Source organism: Sinocyclocheilus rhinocerous, unplaced genomic scaffold (genome assembly GCF_001515625.1).
Source record: "Sinocyclocheilus rhinocerous isolate Xijiao unplaced genomic scaffold, SAMN03320098_v1.1 scaffold1053, whole genome shotgun sequence".
Taxonomy (NCBI): Eukaryota; Metazoa; Chordata; class Actinopteri; order Cypriniformes; family Cyprinidae; genus Sinocyclocheilus; species Sinocyclocheilus rhinocerous.
In genome coordinates, this window is record NW_015638958.1 from 1,953,212 (window position 1) to 1,975,307 (window position 22,096).

The 22,096-nt window shown below is 37.6% G+C and overlaps 2 protein-coding genes across 4 annotated transcripts; both read right to left on the reverse strand.

The window, feature by feature from the left end:
• Nucleotides 1-345: 345 nt before the first annotated feature.
• Nucleotides 346-14,443, reverse strand: zdhhc5b (zDHHC palmitoyltransferase 5b). 3 transcript variants are annotated; one of them, XM_016565739.1, is made up of 13 exons: nt 14,089-14,443; nt 11,444-12,695; nt 11,240-11,361; nt 9,720-9,877; nt 8,518-8,690; nt 8,316-8,418; nt 8,102-8,193; nt 7,895-8,009; nt 6,964-7,072; nt 5,952-6,058; nt 3,613-4,361; nt 3,289-3,311; nt 1,948-2,029 (listed from the first exon to the last, which is right to left on the reverse strand). In XM_016565739.1, the coding sequence occupies exons 2-12, from the start codon at nt 11,578-11,580 to the stop codon at nt 3,290-3,292; spliced, it is 1,887 nt and encodes a 628-aa protein (XP_016421225.1). In that variant the 5' UTR covers nt 11,581-12,695; nt 14,089-14,443; the 3' UTR covers nt 1,948-2,029; nt 3,289. The 3 variants fall into 3 exon arrangements, with proteins under 3 accessions (XP_016421224.1, XP_016421223.1, XP_016421225.1); XM_016565738.1 differs by lacking the exon at nt 3,289-3,311 and having other exon boundaries at nt 346-2,029; nt 14,120-14,443; XM_016565737.1 differs by lacking the exon at nt 3,289-3,311 and having other exon boundaries at nt 346-2,029.
• A 193-nt stretch (nt 14,444-14,636) lies between these two features.
• Nucleotides 14,637-18,300, reverse strand: LOC107750374 (polyribonucleotide 5'-hydroxyl-kinase Clp1). The gene is made up of 6 exons (XM_016565740.1): nt 18,058-18,300; nt 17,684-17,961; nt 17,490-17,597; nt 16,822-16,941; nt 16,582-16,719; nt 14,637-15,486 (listed from the first exon to the last, which is right to left on the reverse strand). The coding sequence occupies exons 2-6, from the start codon at nt 17,957-17,959 to the stop codon at nt 14,791-14,793; spliced, it is 1,338 nt and encodes a 445-aa protein (XP_016421226.1). The 5' UTR covers nt 17,960-17,961; nt 18,058-18,300; the 3' UTR covers nt 14,637-14,790.
• Between the last annotated feature and the right edge of the window lie 3,796 nt (nt 18,301-22,096).

Here is a 22,096-nt window from a genome sequence, read left to right on the forward strand (position 1 = left end):
GATGGTGCTTGATATAAGTGAAACCGGTGCCTGTATTGAACGTTTCATTTACACTTGAACCAGCCGCTGATTATCAGACACATCAGGACAAAATAGTACTGAAAAAAAAAATGAGGAAACTCAGCTCGTGTTCATTCTGTTGTTTATTGTTCTGTTGAAAATGTGTTGCTCATGTGACTCAGAGTCAGCTGCATTAAAGGAATACAGAAGGGTTAAACGAGTCTGCATTCTTACCCAAAACCCAACACAACAATCCTCTATCTGTCATCTCTAGGAGCCAATTATGCAGACTGAAACACCCTTGATAACAGTTAAAAGGCATCATAAGGCCATGGTGGAAATGACAAAAGATAAAAAACTTGTTTGTGTCTCTGCATAAGCGGTTTATCTTACACTGACCGGTCCTCAGATCTCAAAAAGCAGACAAAAGACGTGAACGACCTCTGATCTGAACCAAACGGATAGTTGGAATGTGCTCTTAGTTCAAATAAAATTTCACACTCATTCTCTCACATTGACAAATACAATCAAACTTATATATCTATGAGGAGACAATCACTGTACTCTGGCTGTTTATTTTAACCAATGTCCAGTTTAAAAAAAAAAGTTCAAACAACATAAAAGAATGAAATTTTTTAATCTATATGATGGTGCATGTACTTGCACTGGCCTCCTCCGGCTAAATAAATAAACTCTCTTGTGATTGGCTGACCATTTGTCAAGAGATTATGGCTCTTGATTGGTGGACACGCCGACACAAAGTTACAATTTGCATACGATATATTCAGTACTTAATGTAAATAATCTTTCGCTTAATATTTTGTGCTCTAGTAACTTGTGTGTCTTTAGATACATTCACTCCTACTTGCCGAGTGTGCTATCCGTCAAACAGACCGAGTTTCTTTGGCTGACAATTTCATCTGGCTGATGCAGCCATATAAATATGACAAACACCATCCAACCTAAAACAAACAATCATACATCATATATGCCTGCATCTTAATATTATCTTCTTTATCAAACTTAATACTTATAATATACATCTGTACCTGTATAAAATAATGGAGAAAAAAAGAAGAAATAGTTCACCCAAAAATGAAAGTTATGTGATCAGCACACATGAACGTTTTCAAACTTGCCACAACAACTGTTGCATTTTGCATCTGTCAGCTGTCATATGACTTTACAGCATTTTAATTTCTTATTTTAAACCATTTTAAGTCATCTCGAAGCGCCCCTTGGAAGTTTCCCCATAGTGGGATTGACCAGTTTTATGGCCTTTTTTGTCTTTGTTGGAGCTGGAAAGTATGTGGACACTATCGTCTGTAAAAGAGCAGCGTGAACATTCATTAAAATATCTTCTTCTACAGAATGTCAGCAATATGGGTTTGGAAAACAATGACAGAATTGTCATTTTTGGTGAACTGTCTCTTTGGGGGTTTGAAACAGAGCACTATGGAATATGCAAGACTGAACAGTGATTTATGTAGTCAATGTTTCAAATGCTTATTGGCGGACTGCTGAGAGGCTTGTGGTTTCTGTTGACGTCATTCTGAATGAGGCATCAGTGTGTCTCACATGGTCCCGCCTACTAAGGCTGAATGTCCATTGATCATTGGACAGTCTTGCGTATAAATCGGTAGGTAATACATTGAAGTACCAAATGATTCTTTAAATAACTAAGAAAGTCTGTGGGATTTGTTTTTATTATTATATGACCATATTAATATTCAGAAAACAAAACTCTGTAAGATTCGTCTTCACTGGTCCATGTTCTCAGTGTACATCCTCCACAGTGACTGATGAACTTTGACTGGGAAACACTTACGATTTCTCCTTGTAGTCTTGTATGCTTTTTTGCATGTTCGGTTGAGCAGCTTTACATCCATCCGGCTGAAGCTCAGAGGGCAAAAACTGTCATACTGAAATCCCATAGGTCGTTCCTCCAACACCAGTCACTTTCTTCACCCCTCCTGCAGGTTTGTGTGAGTGGGTGTTATGATTGGCCACATTTTGTTTAATAGTCGAGCTGAATATTTGGTGGGAGGGGGAAAAAAAAGATAGAAATAGGTTAACCTAAATAGGATGCATGTGAAAAAGGTAATAATTTAACCAAAAACATTTTGGATGCATTGAAAGTGTTGTAGGGATTATACTGGATGTATTAAATGCAACAGACACAACCCAAGCAAGACATTTGCAAACTAGGTTTGAAGTCAACATGAATCGACATTTACAAGCCACTTTATTTCCATAATGTTATGAAATGATTTTATCTGCAAATGTTTGGAAACTCAAAATCAATTTTTTTTTTACAAAAATCAAGTTCTAAAGGCTAGTTCTGTTTCACTTGCCCTCAATGCACTGGAAAACTGTTCAATGGTATAAAATAATGATCGATTTTTATTTTTAGCAATGTATTTTATATTGTTATCAGTATTTATAAACATTTTAATAAGAAAAAAATATATTTAATAAAAAAGTGAAACAATCTGGAATTTATATAGCTATAAACAAACACACTTTGACCAGAAAATGATGGCATACAGTTAGCCAGTTGAATAACATTATCTCGGTGAGAAATCAGCAAAATTCACAGCAATGTACAATACCTCACAGAATACCAATTGCAAGATAGTTTTACATTGTATTCTATGACATAAAACAACCCCTTGTAATTTTTTTTAAGCTTTTACTTGTCTTGAAAGAGTTGGTTAGAGAGGTTGTCGGGGACATTAAATGTCTTTACACTTAATAGGTAAACCTATCTACTCGTTCGATTTACAGACTCGTTGTGTTTATAATCATGGATCTTGCAAACTATTCTAACTCAAACTTTCAGGAATTTATTTTTGAAGCAGTTGTCGAATGTTGAAGTAATGCGACTGTTTAGCTACATTTACAGTGACTTTTTACTTCAGATGACTCTTTTAAAACTTTCCCCAAGGGAACCAAGAGTGATGCTAACTTACAGGTTGGTCTACCATCACTGCAGCACTCTATATTACTAATGAAAATACCACATTAAGATTTTAGAAAGGATATCTGAGCTATAACAGTAGCCTAAAACAATGGTTAAATAGCTATTAGTCTATTGGTTAACATAATAAATAATCCACCCCGCCTTGGCAATGTCAGCCAAAAAATGGTTTCAAACTTTTTGTCTTAACTTCCTAACTTTTTTTTCATGTGCACTAATGTAAAACTAGGAATGCAATGAAAATAATGTATATTTCAGTTTCATGTTGACTTTTAAGACATCAAAATAACAAGCAAAATGAGACGAACCTTAGCACAGAGACAGAGTCATCCTTATGGCCACAAGGCAGGAGGAGGGGAGGGCAGAAGAGAGCAGATGAACGTAAAGAATGAGAACAGAGAAGGAAAAAGGACAGAGAAAGATGGAGGGAGTGTACAGAAATTCAAGGGACAGCAGAGTGGCCATGGGTTGCAGGAAGAAAGAGACAGTGTTACTGAACAAAGAGAAGAAGAGAGACCAAAGCAAATGAATACAAACATGAACACTGGACCTCAATGTTCTACTTGACCATCACACACACACAGGCGTGCAGGTTTTTCTGAGGGGGGAAAGAGAGAGACGGCATTACTCACTTCAGCATCGGAGTCCCGCCCCCTGAGCTAGAGGGGCGGTGCTGTAATTCGGCACCACCTCCATAGGACAGTGATTTGCCCAGAGGTGTATGGCCAGGGGCGGGGCCAGGAGGAGGGGAGCCCAATGAGCGAGCGTGAGGAGAAAGGGGCGGAGCCCGAGAAGGGGGTGAGCTTGTTGGGCGCAGGAAAGCTCTGTTGGGGGAGGGTCTTAGGGGGGCAGGGCAGGCCTGGAGAGAGCCCTCCCTCTGCTGAGCCGACAGGAAAGGGGACGTGTACCCCAAAATAGGCGGGGCCCCCGGTGCTGTGCTAAGAGAGTGCGGAGGGTGCGGTCTGGGCGGGGACAGCTCGTGAGCAGCAGACTCGAACTCCGGGCTTTCGGAGGGCGTCAGCAGACTTTCATACGACAAGCTGCCGTTGCGTGTCTGATTGGCTAAACTCTTGTAGCTAGTGGAGGTCGTACCCTCAGAGATGAGAGGCCCGAGGGCATTGTGGGCCGTATGGGCGGAGCGAAGGCTTGAGGAGCAAGAGGCTGCTGCCGATTGGAGTAGGGTGTCGGTAAAAGAAGGGTAGGATCGCCCACCAAACGCAGAGGCCCCACCCAGGCCCCCCGAGCCTGCTCTACCTCCCTCCCCTCCCCCACGGAACCCTGCACCCCCTCGGCTTGACAAACTGGGGTCTGAGCGGTAGCTGGGCTGCCCAGTGGTGACGGGGACAGAGGGAGACTCGGTCATACTGTTCCCTCGACTCATCTGAGAGGAAAAAAGAAAGACAGAAACGGTACTCCAAACGTTCCCAGGAGCTGAAGCATCACCAAAGACATGAAAGATGGCACACAACTGAAAGTTTGAGCAAACCACACCGTATAAAAGGACGTACGGAGTTCCTAAGGGGACATGGTGATGGACAAAATATTGGAGGTTGGAGGACAATATTTCAATGCTTCTGCATTCTTTCCAAAACTTTTGTGTTTGCTCGTAAAAATTATCATGGAAAAACTATCAATGCGTTCCTAATAGGATAAATCCACAACAAGAACAATCATGGCCGCCATATTGAACAGTAGTTCCAATCCAAAGAGCTCAAAACTGGCCACTTAAAAGGGCCCTGCTGAATGAAGGATTTCGAAGGGTACAACTAATGGAACCTTTGCTCCCATCACTCTTTGCACAGGTTTAATTGTGCGACTATGGTACCTCCTAAATTGGCTCTGCAAGATGATACAGAAGTGCATTCCAAGGAACAGTTTTTTTGGTCCCCTTCCTCCTTTTGAAGCTGTAACTCTGGAGGGTAAACCCTTTAAAGATGAAGGGAGTAGGGCATAGGGATGAGCCTTTCAGAATGGAACACAGCGAGCGTATATTTATACGCAAGCAAATGCAAAGTGTCTCTGGGGATGCAAAAGATTTGCACGTGAACAAAACACTGAAACACTATTTATCTAATATTTTATCACACATTTCAACAAAATATCTTATATTGTTTGTAAAATAATCAATGTCATTAATCATTTTTTATTCTTAGCTCACAAGTTTTGTGAGTGAACATGTTTCTTGGGGGAACACAAAACAAACAGAAGCACTAAAATTTAATTTTTCCACTTATTTTATTTTTTTTCTGACATTTAAACACAAAAATATTTAATATGGTTTCTAAAAAAACTTTTTTTCCCCTTACCAGACAAACCTCCAAAAACTGGAAAGTTTTGTGAACGATTGCAACAGTTTTGCGAGGAAACTCAAAAGTTTTTTGGGGGAGTGCAAAAGCATTGCAAGTGAGCATTGCAAATTCAAAAGTTTTGTGAATGAACACAAAAGCTTTGAAACATTTTTTCTCATATTTTCTCCCATCTCATATTTTTTTCCATCACCATGTCCTCTTAGGGGCTCTGTAGGAACGTATGAATGCACATAAATTATGCTTAAAACATCAAGGAGGATTTGACACTAAATTCATGCCATTTTTACAGAATGGATGAAGGAAAGGAAAGGATTCAAGTTATGCTTCAGAACGAGAGGAAAACAGCAACAGGAGAGAGTCCAGCTTGAATCAAACGCAACAACTGCAGAGTCAAAATGACGAAACACAAGAGCAAGGTGCAAAACACACCATAACAACGGATAACTCACATCTAAACTTACTCGCTCACTGACTGCCAGTGATTTCAGATATTCAAGAAAAATAATAAAAGAAAGGATTCAATGTATTAACAAAAACAAAACAAAAAAATGCAATGCAAACCTCAAGCGCAGTAGATCACGGTTGTATCAAAAAAAAATAAAAAATTCCAAGTTTCAGTACCTGAACTTGCCTGTATTTGTGTGTACTGCACTTAGACTTACCTTGCTGGAATGTGTTGAGGCCGTGTGGTTTTTTCCTGGACTGCTGTAGGCCTGCCTGTATTTATACAATGAAGGTGTGGGTGGAGCCTCAGTCAGCAAGCTGCACTCTGATTGGAAGAAAAGATGCAAAAACAGTTATAAAAGTTAAATATTTATTTGAATATTTATAATATGGCTCATGTAGATTTAAAATTCCTATTAATTGAATACAATTAAAGCATAGTACATTGGAAACAAAATACACAATTAACCAGAGATGCAAACAAAGCGGGAAAAAAGGTGAGAACAGATCGGGGACATGCTCTAGGCAGAATTTCTTTTAAAGATATTTAAAACCTCCTGGGGTCGACAGTTCCGGCGGCGGAACTTTTTGCAGATTTGAATGATGACAGCGAAAATAACTAAAATGCTCCTTCATACTTGATCGTACATATAAGAGTAATACAGCATTTCAATCTGTAAAGGGTCTACTTTTTTTTTATTACCTTATATGTCCTAAAATGCAAAATGTTTGCCCTCTCTCTTTACCGTTCCCACATCTCAGACCTCAAATACATAAAATATTACCCTTTCTAGACACAATTTTTGAAATAAAGAAAATACTATACAAAACTTATTGAAACAACCAGTGGTCAGTTGCATCAACTTAGCCACCATGTTAAGACTGTCTTAAGAGCTAGTTTGACCAACTAGCAGTTACCAAGGGGTAATCAGTCTTACTTTTCCAATACAAATAAGACCAATCTACCTTTTCATAACTGAATTTGAAGTTATGACCAGTCTTGAAGAAAAAATTTGATTCACTTTTTAAGACTAGTCTAACCCTTGTAAGACCCCCCCAGTTTGCATCTATGATTAACATAAAACAATGGTTTATCCTGAAAAACAGGTTCTGATTCCATTTAATAAGATCTTGGCATTAATATGCTTCATAACACAAAAAAGCCAAAAAATGCTGTAGTGATGCTGTAAATGATCTGACAGTTATAAAAATGTCTGTGTATGCACTAACCTTCATTTTGTGTGTGAGGCAGCCCAGGATATCTGTGCTCTGGTTTAGGTGGTGGAGGGGGATCAGCATCAGTGGACTGACTCTCCATTATCTCCAAACTACTTTTAGACTGAAGTACACACACACACAGAGCAACTCTTAACAAAAATAGCCTACTCATCTAAAGGGATTTTACAAACCTACTGTTATCTGAGATCTTTCACATGTATGTCAACAAATTTCAAAAGAAAGTTAACTAATTTCATCTCTCTACATAGACAAAACAAGACTATGACAAATATTAGATTAGTGTAAAGTTTGTGAACTAAGGCTGAAAAAGTTCAACTGATATTGAGTATTACAACCAATGTGAATAATAATTATTAGGCTACAACAGATACAGATAACATTCATAATAAATATTTTAATAATATAAATTTAGCATTCATTATATAAATAATTTAATGACCACTTACTGGCTGCCCAACATTAATAAAAAAGATTCAATGAAACAAATTCATATATGCGTCAAAAATACCATTCAAAATTATTACCGATCATTGTTTAACTTTATGGATTTGTAGGTTTTGAACCTACAACCTTTCAGTTACCAGCCCAAGGCTAAGTTTCTCAAAACCATCGTAAGCTAAGTTGATCGTAGAGACCATTGGTGGCAATGCTTCTACAACCTACTTAGGCTTACGATGCTTTTGGGAAACGCAGCCTAGATCAGTAGCACACATCACACCTTGTAAACATGGTAAAAAGCAGGCAAGCATTAACATAACATGCTTTAACTTATATTGTTTATCTATTATATTTTCAAATCTATTTACACTGCACAAAAGTAAAAAAAAATACCATTACATATCTAATCCATTTGGAAAGCACTGCCGCTGTCAACCATGACCGTTAGCATAAAAAAACAAAGTGTATGATAATGTGTTTGTACCTGTTGGATGCCATTATCCAGAACTTTAGCTGCTAGTTGCGCTTCAGATAGAGGTGGCCGCAGAAATGGTGGCTGGACCTGAACCGAATGAGGCTTTCGCAAGCGACCAAGATACCTGTACAAAAACGTGCGTATAAAATTAGAACTTTAATTCCAACACAATCTGCAAAACACATCTTTATTTGTTAGGAAGTAAGATTTGTGAACCTGGGAGCCTGTGAACTACACAGCACGTGTGCAATGTTTTTTAAGCACCCGTGTGTGAAGGGGTTAACGCCACCCCTGAACTTCCCAGTCACCTGAGGGTGAAGAGAGGAAATTTGAGATCACACCCTTAGAAATCAGGCAGAAAAATAACATCATTCTGTTTGACCAAACACATACAATGTGGACAAGGGACACACCCGAACACACAAACCACCTGTTCGTTAGTTGTTCTCCCTCTGGCAACAAGGACAGTGTGGAACCCAGTGAGTCCCGCAACCGGTACGAAAAACAGACCAGCTACACACATCACCGCCATACTGAGTAGTGCGTTAAGGATACCAAAGAACAATGAAGAGGCTGATGTGTATTCATGAGATTACATGCATATATGAGTGCGTTATATACGTAAAGGATACGTGACTCCAGAGTTGACCTGGTCCAGTTGTTTAGTGTGATGGAGGATGTACAGCAGACTGAAGCCAAACACATCCATAATGTGAATAGTGAGCGAGAGCAGGAACAGAAAGAAATAACGATAATTCCTCCTGCCAATGCAGTTGTTCACCCATGGGCAGTGGTGGTCAAACTCCTAAACACAAACACACATGCAAACATGCGTTTAGACAATAAAAAACAAAACAAAAATGTCAAGACTTAAATCGAAACACTTAAAGGGTTAGTTCACCCAAAAATGAAAATTAGCCCACAAATTACTCCCCCTCAAGTCCTCCTAGGTGTATATGACTTTCTTCTTTCAGACGAATCCAGTCGGAGTTATATTAAAAATTGTCTTTGATCTTTCAAGCTGTTTAATGCCACTCAGCAGGTGTTGCATGCATCAGTCCAAAAGAAGTTAAATAAAAAGTGCCCATCCATAAAAAAAAATGTCTCACACGGCTCCGGGGGGTGAACAAAGGCCTCCTGTAGCGAATCAATGCGTTTTTGTAAGAAAAATATCCATATTCAAAACGTAATAATCACTTTAATGTAGCTTGCGCCAACAGTCCTACACGGACGCAGCTCCAGGAGCATGACGTATGAGGTCAGCTTTGCGCATGCGCTCAGAAGTGAGGAACGCGGAAGCGCAGGAGAGAGATCAAAACAAAACTACGGTCACTTATTAGAAGTACAAAACGAGGATTTGTAAAGAAGAATGTCAGAGGATTTCGATATAAGCCAAGAGGAGACTGGTTTTCCTTTGCTAAAGTAAGGAAACTTTGCTTCCTTTGCTCCTGTTAACAAATGTTGGTTTTCACGAGACTCACCGGTGCATGCGCAACTCTGAACTTATACGTCATCCGCCCGGAACTGCTTCCGTGTACAACTGTTAGCGCAAGCTAGATTAAAGTGATTATTATGTTTTAAATATGGATATTTTTCTTACAAAAACGCATCGATTCGCTACAGGAGGCCTTTGTTCACCCCCCGGAGCATTAAACAGCTTGAAAGATCAAAGACTATTTTTAATATAACTCCGACTGGATTCGTCTGAAAGAAGAAAGTCATATACATCTAGGATGACTTGAGGGTGAGTAATTTGTGGGCTAATTTTCATTTTTGGGTGAACTAACCCTTTAAGAGTTTGTTTAGTGTGAACCTATGATGAATGTGCATGTACCTCCACACAGTTGTCACACACGGAGCAGTGTGAACAGCGCGGTGGTCTGTAAAAGCGACACGTGGAGCACCACTTCATCCGCACCTGAATGCCCCTCACCTCCACCGTCTTATAAAGCGGAGCCCGGAAATCATCCTCTTTGTCCTCATCTTCTTCAGCTGCAAAACATACAATCTCATTAAAACTGCTGTTTTCAGCGTTCACATCATACTTCACCACAAAATCAACACAAAAATATAAGAAAAGTATATTTTGCATTAAAAAAATTAAGCCTAATTTGAGGACCACTGAGGTTTCTTTTATATTATACTTACGACACGTGAAAGTAATGTTTATTTTAATGTGCAAAAAAATGTATTTGTAAAATCAGAATCAGAAGAGCTTTATTACCAAGTATGTTTACACACAAGGAATTTGACTTGATGACAGGAGCTTCCAGTGTAGAAGAAAGTACAGACATAGTGCAGACATACATGATAGTGCAGACATACATAGGAATAACACAGTAGGGATGGAATATAACACTAATGTAAGAAAAAAAAACTGAAATTAAATAATGTACTATATACAGAAATAGAAGTATAGATAAAAAATGTAATTGTTTAGATAAAAGTACAGATATGTTATAAGTGTGCAGATATGTTATTTACAAAGTGTGCAGTTTACAAGTGTACAAATTTTGGATTCTGTATATAAATATGCTACTGATCAAAAGTTTGGGGTCGGTAAAATTTGTAATGTTTTCAAAAGAAGTCTCTTACGCTCATCAAGGATGCATTCATTTGATCGAAAATACTGTAAAAACCATTACTGCGTAAAATATTATTACAACTGAAAATATTGTAATATATTAATTTGATGGCAAAACTGAATTCTTAAATGTCACGTGATCCTTCAGAAATCAATATGCTGATTTGTTGCTCAAGAAACATTTCTTATTATTATCAGTGTTGAAAACTGTTGTACTGTTTAATATTTTTCTGGAAGCCATGATACATTTAAGATTTAAGATTCTTAATAAATATCCTAATAATTTATAGAAAGTTGTTGGAAGAACAGCATTTATATGAAATAGAAATCTATAGTAACATTATAAATGTCTTTTCTGTCACTTCTGATCAATTTGTTTTAATTTTGACAAATTTGATTAATTTGTCCTTGCTGAATAAAAGCATTCATTTCTTGAAAAAAGATTTTCCTGACTCTAAACTTTTGAACAGTAGTGTACATTTGTTAGTATCCATCATATTTGTTTTAACTGATAATAAGAAAACACTTTTTGGGTATGGTAATAACTATGGTAACTGCTATTAGTATATTAATATAATATAGATACTGATATAGATCTATCAGGGGAATCTTACTTAATTATCATTAAAATAATTTCACAATCTTTAAGATCGTGTATAAGGATTGGGGTGAAAAATATCTCAGATATTTCTCTTCACCCACCTTCACAAAACTAAGTAGGATTTACTCACGTTTTCCCAATGTAAATTGCATAAAACATAAGTGTGTACCTCTAGGAAAGATGCCGGGGTCCATGAATGTGGCCATACAGAAATTGGCCAGTGTGAAGAGGAAGACCACAGCATTATAGAGCGGAATGGAGGAGGAGAACCGCTCTGACAGCCACGGACATCTGCACAGAGATGCCTCACATTACACTTACTGTATTGCTGATATATTCGATTTGTATTTTAATGAATTTAGGTTCTACTCACGTGAAACAGAGAAACAGCGTTGTGGCCCCCACAAGGAAGGCGGCTGCTGCGGACACAGGCACATAGCGACTGGGGCGGAATGGGCGGGATGGGGAGGGGTCTCCGAGAGCCCCGCCCACACTGAGACCCACGGGCATTTGGAGGCGTCAAAAAAACTGGGGAACAGGGGGAGGCGTCAGGGAGAGAAGGAAAGTCGTCTCCCACCTGAGTGAGGATGGTGTGTAGCCATGGTCATAACAATAAATTTAGTGAAACAGATTATGTTCTCATAAATCAAGGTGCAATTCTTTCCAAAAAACAAACCTTAACATAAAATAGTGCAGATGTCTTTTTGTATACGTCTGTGCTGATACATAAAAAATAGACTAAATTCATATACACATAATATGCGATACTATGACTTTACTGTAATACAAAAATAGCTCTAGTTTCATCAAAAATAAGTTCATATGGCTTGAATGTAAGAAGATTTGGTCAATAAAAGGAAAATCAAGTGACAGCAAAGCTCTTTTAGTGCAAATCTCCGGTAAGCCCCATGTTACACCAAAAAGAGCTCAAAGAAAGCAGCAACTTGAGTTCAGGCATTCATAAAGTACTCGCTCAGAGACAAATCTTCAATCTCTCAAAGCATCACAGCAGATGAGTGCATGTGAGCATGACGTTAGACTACAGAAAAGGAAAAAAAAAACAGTTTTGATGGGAGGTATACAGTAAAACAAAAAGAAAAAAGAAACTACAAGACAAAAAATATGACTCTCTTTCTACAGTCTCAGTGGTGTCTGGATTCCCTCTGGAACAGTCCGTCTAAGAAAAGACCGTAATTACGAGTACAAAATATGAAACGGAGCTCTTGATGTCTTGTGCCCTAAATGAGAGCTCATTCTCCAATCTCAGGTGATCTAGGCTCACACTTTGATGAGAGACAAACTGGCCGAAAAGTGAGCAGAAAAACACTGTTTGCAAAGTCACATGAATCTTGCAAGTGCAGATATCCACATGATAAGTTGTGTTTCAGACGTCCATGTGCAAAAAATGTACGCCCACACCAGAGTGTGTGTCCACCATCACAACTGCACGCGATCCGTTTGTGTCCAGGGTTGAAAACTTCTGGTTGTGGTAACTCATGAGCGTGCAAAACCATTTTAACCCTGCATAGCGTCCCATGAGGCCCTTCTTCCTCACAAGGATTAGACTGATGAGTCTAAAATGCCGCCCTCCTCCTTTCTGATTCCTTAACAGGCCTGAGCGGTATCTATAAGAAGAGAAGATAATTAAACACGTAGATATGAACTCATGACCTGATCTTTCAAATTCTTCAAGTTCTCCATACTGGTTCCAAGCAGCCCATATCATACGAATGATCACATGAACTAGGCGAAACATAAAGCAATGAATTGTGAAAGCTACATCTATGTACACACACATCATGTTGAAACCTGATCACGCTTTTGCTGCCCTGTGTCACAACTTCTGACTCACCAGGAAAGGGTGTGCCTCTTTTTTTCCTGTATTCTCCACCAGGTTTTGTGTATACAATTCAACCCCATCCCCCCTTTACAATCCCCTTTTTCTCCTTGGGTTTGCTGTCACACTGACCAAGCAGTGACCTTGAGCCTCGTAAACACAAGCCTTATTACACCACTCATAATCTTCTTTTCTTGTAGCTACTCCTGCTCTCTTCATTCACAGTACCAACCTGAAAACTAATTCACTTCACATGGGAATTATATATAGATTTGATCAATTCATAAACATGTTAATTCATATCTGAACATCGACTTTTAATCAACAATGAACTGGATGATGGATGTCAGATGATATCTGATTGGACCACATAATCAATAACAAGCTGTAAAATTATGCTAGGATGTCACTGACCCACAATGGTCATTTTAACAATTTAATAATCTTACAAAAGTGACTTTATTGGGGTTTCTTTTAACGGAAAAAAGCTAGCTATGATGTTTATAAGTCAGGTCCAGTTGACTAAGTTATATAGATGAATGCAGTGCATTTTGAGTAAGAATAAATCTTACATTTAAAAGCCTTGTGAGCTGCCTATCTACATAGACAGCATTTCAGGGCATCATATGTGGATTGCACGCACCTTAATAAAACTATAATGCCCAAAGATTCTGTCTAGGTAGGCAACTCATTAGGTGACACAGTAATTCACTACAGCAAAAACACAAACCAAACGGGTTAATTTAATATCAAAGCATAAACGATTTCAGACAAAAAGACAAAATTGGAGTCAAAAACACTACGGTTGTGTCCGATTTTGGTTAGCTTATCATCTCAGCTAATAATATCGTCCTCCAAAACACTACCTTACGAAGTAAAACAAGACGATTTGGATTACAAAACACATATTGCTGCATATTGATTAAACAGTTGCACAATTAACTTATAAACCACACCAAAATACGATCATTTAACTTTTCGGCTTGTGTTTTCCGTCCCGTTTAACTAGGCCGCACAGCGAAGCCTCGGACTCTAATTGTTAGAGCGTCCACTGAAGGAAGCTCAAATGCGGCCATATCGATCCGATGTCGAAACAGAGCAAAAGCAAACAGCGTCCTGCCTAAACGCATTTACACAAACAACACATATATTATGAATGTCATCTACTTGTATATACTCACTCAGTATCGTATATCCCGAATGTTTACGTACTTTAAATGGCTGGCGTTTATTCACACATCGTGCGATTTGGAAACTCGGTTTCTCTTCTGCATCCCGGCCCGGGTCAGCGGCATTATCTGATGGGAGAGGAGCTTCAGCTCTCTCTATCCTCTCTCTCCCTTAATCTCCGTGTCTTTCTACGGCCTGGGAAACGGCTTTTGATCTGTGTACGCCCGGGGCTGAAAACTCCCCAAGTCGTTTATCCGATGCAGAGTCTGATAAACCAAAAATAAAACCCTTAACAAGGCATCATCATCATCTTTTTCGGCCCCAGCATCGTTTAAGGACACCGGTATAGTACATGCAGGAAAAGATCCGGAAGAGATTCTTGTCTACACAATATATAGCATGCCAAAATAATTAATTGCTCGATTTGTTTGCTCAAAGTAAGTAATTTCATTGAAAGAAAAAAAATTGGCATGCAGAATAACTTATAGTCAAACAGGTTTCGGTTTGTTTTATTGTTTGTTCAGAAGGAATTGCAATTGAAATTGCAATTGAATTTATTTTTAAAAAAATACAGAAGCTTTTACTTATGTACATAATAATTAAAATTTGTCCTTTGAATATTAAACACAGCTATAAATATTTTGTAAGAACTTAACATATGTGAAAAGATGGTGTCCCTTTTGAGTAAAGATCTCTGCTAGACTTATATGCTTCTATTTAAGGTCGATGAAACGAATGTCCATGATGAGCAGAGTGTGTCGCGGCAGGGGTCTGGGTGCTGGTGAAAGAACCGTCATCACCTGAGCTTGTGTGTCCACTGCTGTCACAACTATGAAACCACACACGGGACTCTCTAAAATCCCTCTGCTCTGTCCTGCACCCACCTCGGCATCATCATCCACCGAACTCACACTCAGCACATGGTGGGTTAAATCCCTGCCAGGGCTGACTGGCACGAGTTTGAGCTGGGTGTCGTCCTGGGACATACCCAGAGGGAGACAGGAGTCTGGAATTGAGGGTGCACCGATCTTGTAAATACGCACATCTGAAAAGCGCACATCAAAAGCATGAGGGTAAAAGGAAGTTCCACGGAAGCCGTAGAAGTATTCCCGGATCTTTTCGTCCCGTGACTCTCGTCGGCAGTCCTTGGAGCGCTCCACCACACCGCCGGACTTTGGCAGAAGGACGACACGTACAAAGTGTGGCAGGTCACGTTTAAGCTCATTATAGAGACGCTCCTGGTCCAGGACTAGCACAACATCCACCTGGAAAGCTGAAGCGCAGTGGACCAGAGCCTGGTAGCCTGAACCTTTGACCCAGCCACAGGTGTTGATTATACAGCCACCCACACTAGCCCTGCGGTTCACCTCACAGCGCTGAGAAAACACTTCTGCAAGGCTGGAAGTCAGCTACACACCCAAAGAGAAAAAAAGAGACTCATTATTACACATTTTATTAATATGTCTGGATGATGCATACTGAACCAACTTAAAGTCAACATGAAACAGCATTCACAACCCATTTTACATCTGTATTCTAACATACACTGTTATTCAAAAGACGTTTCTTAGGCTCAGCAAGGCTGCATAATTATTAAAAAAAAAAACAGAAACAGTGAAATATTATTACAAATTAAAATTACTATTAATAAAATATTTATTCATGTGATGGCAAAGCTGAATTTTTAGTAGTCATTACTATGTTTCAGAATCATTCTTATATTATAATTCAGTTCTCAAGAAACATTTATTATTAATATCAATGTTGAAAACAGTTGTGCTGCATAATATTTTAAGGGAAACCATGATACTGTTTTTATTTTCTGGATTCTCTGAATTGAAAGTTCAAAAAAAGCAACATGTATTTGAAACTGATTTTTTATTGCACAGCAGTGTTAGTCTTTAGTGTCAGTTTTGATCAATTTAATGCATCCTTGCTGAATAAAAGTATTATTTCTAAAAAGGTTTGACCACAAAAAAGAAATGGTAACATTAAAATAGTTAATAATATTTTATTAAGCAGTATGTAACATAAATACAGTAAGTACATACTATACATTAAAAAAAGACAAAAAGATGAAAAATTTTTACATTTAGAATAACATGCACTGATGGACCAAGAACATACATGAAGTAAGCGTAAACACTTTCACTCTAGTAATACCAATACTGTTGCTGTGCAATGATCTTAAAAATGCAAAAGATGATTCATCATTGTCATGTCAACATGCAACTGGTGAGTACTACTACTTCTTCAGTTACTGCTACAGAAAGTGACTTTATTGTTTTTGTGTTAATAATTGCAGAAGAACAAGACTTTAGAGTTGCATTAAGAGAAAGATTAATGCATCTTCTCCTTGTTATTATTGATTAAACAGTGCCAGGATAGTTTGGAACTTTCTATTTTGTGCCAAGCTCAATCTGTTCTAATAATTTATGGGCCAAAGCTCAGTATATCACTGAAGTGTAAAGAAAACACTCCCTTAAGTGCAATTTTGTCATTACCTTGTTGTAAAGTTTGATGTTTGTTCCTGGTGTGGTAGAGCCAAAGTGAAAGACAAGCGGAGCCTGCACAGAGAAACCTTCTTCTACATCAGCAGGACGCTCGATGCACAGAGCTGACATAGTTCCAGGCACAGAGACCTACAGACAAGAACAATTAAACATGCATATAATGCTTCAAGTCTCACAAGCCTGTAATGTTTAGCAGATGATGCATTGATCATCCAAGCATAATTTACTTACGCTGCTCTGGCCGACATCCAGTTCTACCAGCGTAGGCCTTCGTCCCAGTCGCACAGCATAGTTCAGCAACACTCGACAAACTGTTGTCTTTCCCACATCAGTTGGTCCGACAACCATTACCTACGACAACAAAACATGTTTAATTTGTTATATTAAATATACATTACTATTCAAAAGTTCATAAGGAGTTGGTAAGATATTTTTAATGTTTAATTAATTATCTTATGCTCACCATGGCTGCATTTATATTATATTAATATTGTGAAATATTATCACAATTTAAAATAAGTTTTCTCTCTTAAAATGTAATTTATTCCTGTGATGGCAAAGCTGAATTTTTACAAGCCATTACTCCAGTCTTCAGTGTCACATCCTTGAGAAATCATCCTAATATGCCGATTTGTTGGAGTGTTTTTATAGCAATGTCCAAAACAGTTGTGCTTAATATTTTTGTGGAAAGTGTGATTTTTTTTCAGGATTCTTTGATGAATAAAAAGTTTAAAAGAACAGCATTCATCTGAAATAGTAATCTTTTATAACATTATAAATGTCTTTTTACTGTCATTTTTTATCTATTTAATGCATACTTTCTATTGCTAAGTAAAAGTATTTTTTCTTACCAACTCCAAATTTTAGAAACAAATTGTTTGGGAAGTTTGTTTACATACCCGAGGGCCTCTCTCATTGTCTTTCCCTGCCTGACGTCTCATCTGCTCCAGAGCTGCATGGGTGTTGAGATACAGCAGCATGGGTGTATCTTTGGAGATATAAGCCACCTATATTTATGCAAAAAAAGACATGTTTGAATTGATTTAGCATTCCATGTCATTATATACATCCACTGACATTGTTAACCTCTCACCTCCGTCTTGCCTGACAGCGACACACTGCAGCCTTGCCAGGTGAACACAGCAATCTTAGAGCCTGGCCCAAAAGTGTACTTCTTATTTCGGTTCAGTTCGGATCCGAACACCTCTGCCAGACCGGACAACAGCTCGAGCTGGACTCGTTCTCCTGCTTCGACCTCAAAGCGCAGTTCTGTCTCTTTCTCCAGGTCAAATCGCGTACCTGAAGTGCCAGCGCTGCCCGACGAACTCATGCCCTCCTCCGCTGACTTTTCTGAGGCTTCTGCAGTCATGGCTGTGATAGATAGAGAACTAGGATGTTCAAAAACTGCTATATAGCTAGGTACTTGTACTCTTAAAGATGAAAAAAGAACGAATTATTGTGCTATACCTGTTTGAATTCGTCCCCTTTGTGATTTACCTCGGCAAATAACTGTTACCGTGTTTTATTTAGATTATGTCAAATAAGTTCAGATAGTATTAGCTTGTTAACGTTAGCCTGTTGAATATAATTACATTGATGGAGGTCGGGCTTTGCAAATAATATTATTAAATATACCGTAACATGCCTAGAAGACTCTTCCAGTCATCCACTGTTTCAACTATCTTCTTCTTTGGGTTTTAACGGCAGCTTGCATCCATAACGTTGCATTACTGCCATCTTCTGGTTCTAGTTATTTCCCATATACTTTAGGCATCATATTCTTGTCACGAGTCCCGTTTTAGTCAGAAAGCAAATCAAATATTTAATTCCTTGTTCACTCCTACTGCAGTCCATTATATTCTTTACTCCACGTCCTGTTAGTCCTATTTTTTCCATGTCATTTTTTCTAGGCTCTCTTTTTGCAGTGCTTTCTTAGCTATTTTGTCTACCTTTTCATTTCCTATAATGCCCATATGTGCTGGGACCCTGTTTCAACAATGCCTTGTTATTTGGAAATTATCCCTCCTTTCTTCACTTCTTCTTCTTTTTCTTCTTTAAATTTTATTGGCAGTTGGCAAACCAACTTAAAGGTGCATTTACCGCCACCTACTGTACTGGACTGTGTGGGCAGTACTTTGAGAGAAAGGACAAGGAGAGAACCCCCCCCAAGGTTTTAACTCTGAAGTTGTATCTGTGAATTTTTGATCTATATGACTGCGTTTACTAAATGTAATATACACAAATTATAAAAAAATCTGGGATGTGTTGTGCTGACACTTTTATTACTGAGTTTTCCTCCGTTTGTATTCATTTTTGTTTGTTTGTTTGTAACCCTGTTTCTCCTTGTACAACAGTACCCGTGGCTCATATTAACTTAAAAAAAATTTTTTTTTTTAAATTGTGGATTTAAAAAAAAAAAAAATTATTTAAAGGGGTCATATGATGCGATTTCAATTTTCCCTTTCTCTTTGGAGTGTTGCAAGCTCTTGGTGCATAAAGAAGATCTGTAAAGTTGCAAAGACTAAAGTCTCAAATCCAAAGAGATATTCTTTATAAAAGTTAAGACTTGTCCACGCCTACCTAAAACGGCTCGTTCTAACACACATGGTTTTATGTTTACGCGGCGCGATGCAACGCAATGCGTAAAAAGACAGTATAAGTCATTATAATCAGTAATTATGTCCCCACTGGATGCAACAAATGCCTCGTTTGTAATGGGTTTTATTGGTTTTGTATCGTCCTGCTGGAAGACGGCATCACAGTATGGTAAGGGGCGTAACATTTCCGTCACATGCTTGAGGCATTCGGCCAATCACAACGCACTAGATAGCTGGCCAATCACAGCACACCTCGCTTTTTTTAGAACGATGAGCTTTGTAAAAATCGACATGTTTCAGAAAGGTGGGGCATAGAGGAGAAACAATAATGTACATTATATGGAAAATAATGTGTTTTTTGAACCTTAAACCGCATAAACACATTGCATTACACCAAATACACCAAATAATGTTCTTTTTAGCAACATCATATGACCCCTTTAAGTGGAACTACAATATCAGTTTTTTTTTTATTCATCATCTGATACTGCCAGTAGGGTGAAAGATGGGATTCTAGGTGTGCACAATAATTTCTACTGCGTATGATAAAAAGCAAGTGAACACACCATGTTCTCTTGACATGTCAACATATGTGTTACAATGGTAATTCTTATTAATTTTGCTGTAGCATATCATAGTACATGTTTACAGTGAATAATATGCTGTTTAAAATGAAAGTGTTGTATTTAACTAGTGTCTTCTCTCACTATTTGCAACATTGTGTTGGAGTGAATGAACATGTAGGCTATGTGATGGTGCACTGAAAAAGAAATTTAAGGAATTAGGTCTTCTATATAGAATATTTTCTATTTCTATCTTGTTACTTACTGGCTGATATTCATCAGAAATATGGAGAACTGTCAACCTTAATTTCACACATTTTAGAATTAAAATAGCAAAATATAAAAAAATAAACCTTAAAATTAAATCAAAACAGGAAAAACAAGAAAGTCAGGAAGACTGTAGAAGATTTGTTCAATGTGTTCCAGTATGTCGGTTAATTTAATTTATTATATATATATTTAATTTGTATTTATATTCTATGCTTTGTCTTTTGTAAAGACTCCATCTGCGCTCCATTATGACGTGCCAGAGAACCAGCGCACGTTCTACAGTAACAATATTTACACCTGCGTTTCTCCCAAATGACAATATTAGTAATGATTTTTTTCCACTTACTCACTTTCCTACTTTCCTTCAGTTTATAGTTATTTTATCTGAAATTATATATAGCCTACATATTCATTTACGTTAATTCGGGATTTGCTGGTACGAAATCACACACTACACCGTATTTAAATTAATTAAAATGTCTGGAGTTTTGAAGTTTGATAGGCCTATTTGACTGTGAACTGTAGCCAAAGATGATCGTTTCTCAGACCATTAGAGGGGCGTTAATGACCTCTGGTGGTGATCTGATGTAACTGTTAAAACATAAAACATTACATTTAGAGTTTGTTAAATAGGCTAGGGAAAACGGATGCTTAAAACGTATCTTTTAAATTAGGAGCACAAGCGTTCTTAAAAACAAAAGTAAGCGCAGAGCCCTGATGCACAATAATGATAAGAACGAAATATGCTAGTGCAGGAGTATTCAAACTGGAGTCCGTGACCCAAAGTCAAGGGGTCCGTAAAATAATTTGCTATACCGTATTTTCCGAACTACAAGACATGTTTTTTAATCTTCTAAGACGTGCTGAATTATTCCAAATTGTCTATAATATATATATATATATATATATATATATATATATATATATATATTATAGACAATTTGGATATATATTATAGTGATATAATGAATTTAATGTCAAAAAGCCTAAGCAAAACATAAACAATTAAAAGCGGGTACTTAAAGGTTTCAATAAATATATTTCTCATGTCTGTGTGACAAGTACTGCTGTGTTTTTCTACATTTGAGGAAGAGGTTAATGGAAACTGAGACTGCAAGCGCATTTTGTTTGTTTTCTTTATTTTACAAAAAGTATGACGTTTCACTGTTATTTTGAAGGTACACAAATAAAAATAGACCATTTTGAATGATATCTTATCTTAAGGACAAGAGTAAAGCTGATATAATCCAATAAGTAGGTTGTGTTGTTCAGCGTAAGCATCTCCATGCCTGTTTTTTCCAAACACATTTTTTTGCATATGTGAAGGATGCTGTTTTAAGTAGATATTCATACACGAGAGAAGTATAAAACCTTCTTTACATAATAAACAATACACTCTAAAAAATAATTCAGTGGATCTGTTGCCACTACTTAATAAATAATATTTTAGTGGTTTTTGTAACAAGTATCCATGATTGAATCAAATTTAAAACAATGTGAAAAAACAACTTAGAACAACTTCATTTTTATGAGTATTCAACTTAATAATCGTTAGTTTTAACACAATTTTGTATATGTAGTTTTGTACACAATATAAGTATGTATAGCACAATATAGTTTATTAGTTGAACTTAATTTCAGAAGAAGTTGCCTTAACTCAAAAAAATTGATGCAAACTGTTGCGTTAATTTTTTTTGTTGCGTCCAAACAATATTTTTTAGAGTGTAGTTTAGCAACCAAATATTACACTGCATCTAACGAGTCACTCATGGAAATAATCCATGCCGAATGAGAGATGCGTGAACCCACCACAAGGTTCAGTTTGTTTCATTTTAAATAAGTTTGTTATAGGCTTAATTTAAAATAAATATTGCTTGTAAGGAATGGCACTATGATTTATGTCTATTTTATAAATGAAGTTGCCTTAACTCAAAAAAATTGATGCAAACTGTTGCGTTAATTTTTTTTGTTGCGTCCAAACAATATTTTTTAGAGTGTAGTTTAGCAACCAAATATTACACTGCATCTAACGAGTCACTCATGGAAATAATCCATGCCGAATGAGAGATGCGTGAA

Excerpts from the sequence above, each read along its gene's own strand:
- LOC107750374 (XM_016565740.1), bottom strand. The coding sequence starts at position 17,959 with ATGACTGCAGAAGCCTCAGAAAAGTCAGCGGAGGAGGGCATGAGTTCG. Across the intron at positions 17,598-17,683 it reads CGCTGTCAGGCAAGACGGAG|GTGGCTTATATCTCCAAAGA; the intron begins GTGAGAGGTTAA and ends GCATAAATATAG. Across the intron at positions 16,942-17,489 it reads ACAATGAGAGAGGCCCTCGG|GTAATGGTTGTCGGACCAAC; the intron begins GTATGTAAACAA and ends TTGTTGTCGTAG.
- zdhhc5b (XM_016565738.1), bottom strand. The coding sequence starts at position 11,580 with ATGCCCGTGGGTCTCAGTGTGGGCGGGGCTCTCGGAGACCCCTCCCCA. Across the intron at positions 8,691-9,719 it reads TGTGTGACAACTGTGTGGAG|GAGTTTGACCACCACTGCCC; the intron begins GTACATGCACAT and ends GTTTGTGTTTAG. Across the intron at positions 6,059-6,963 it reads GCCTCACACACAAAATGAAG|AGTGCAGCTTGCTGACTGAG; the intron begins GTTAGTGCATAC and ends TCTTCCAATCAG.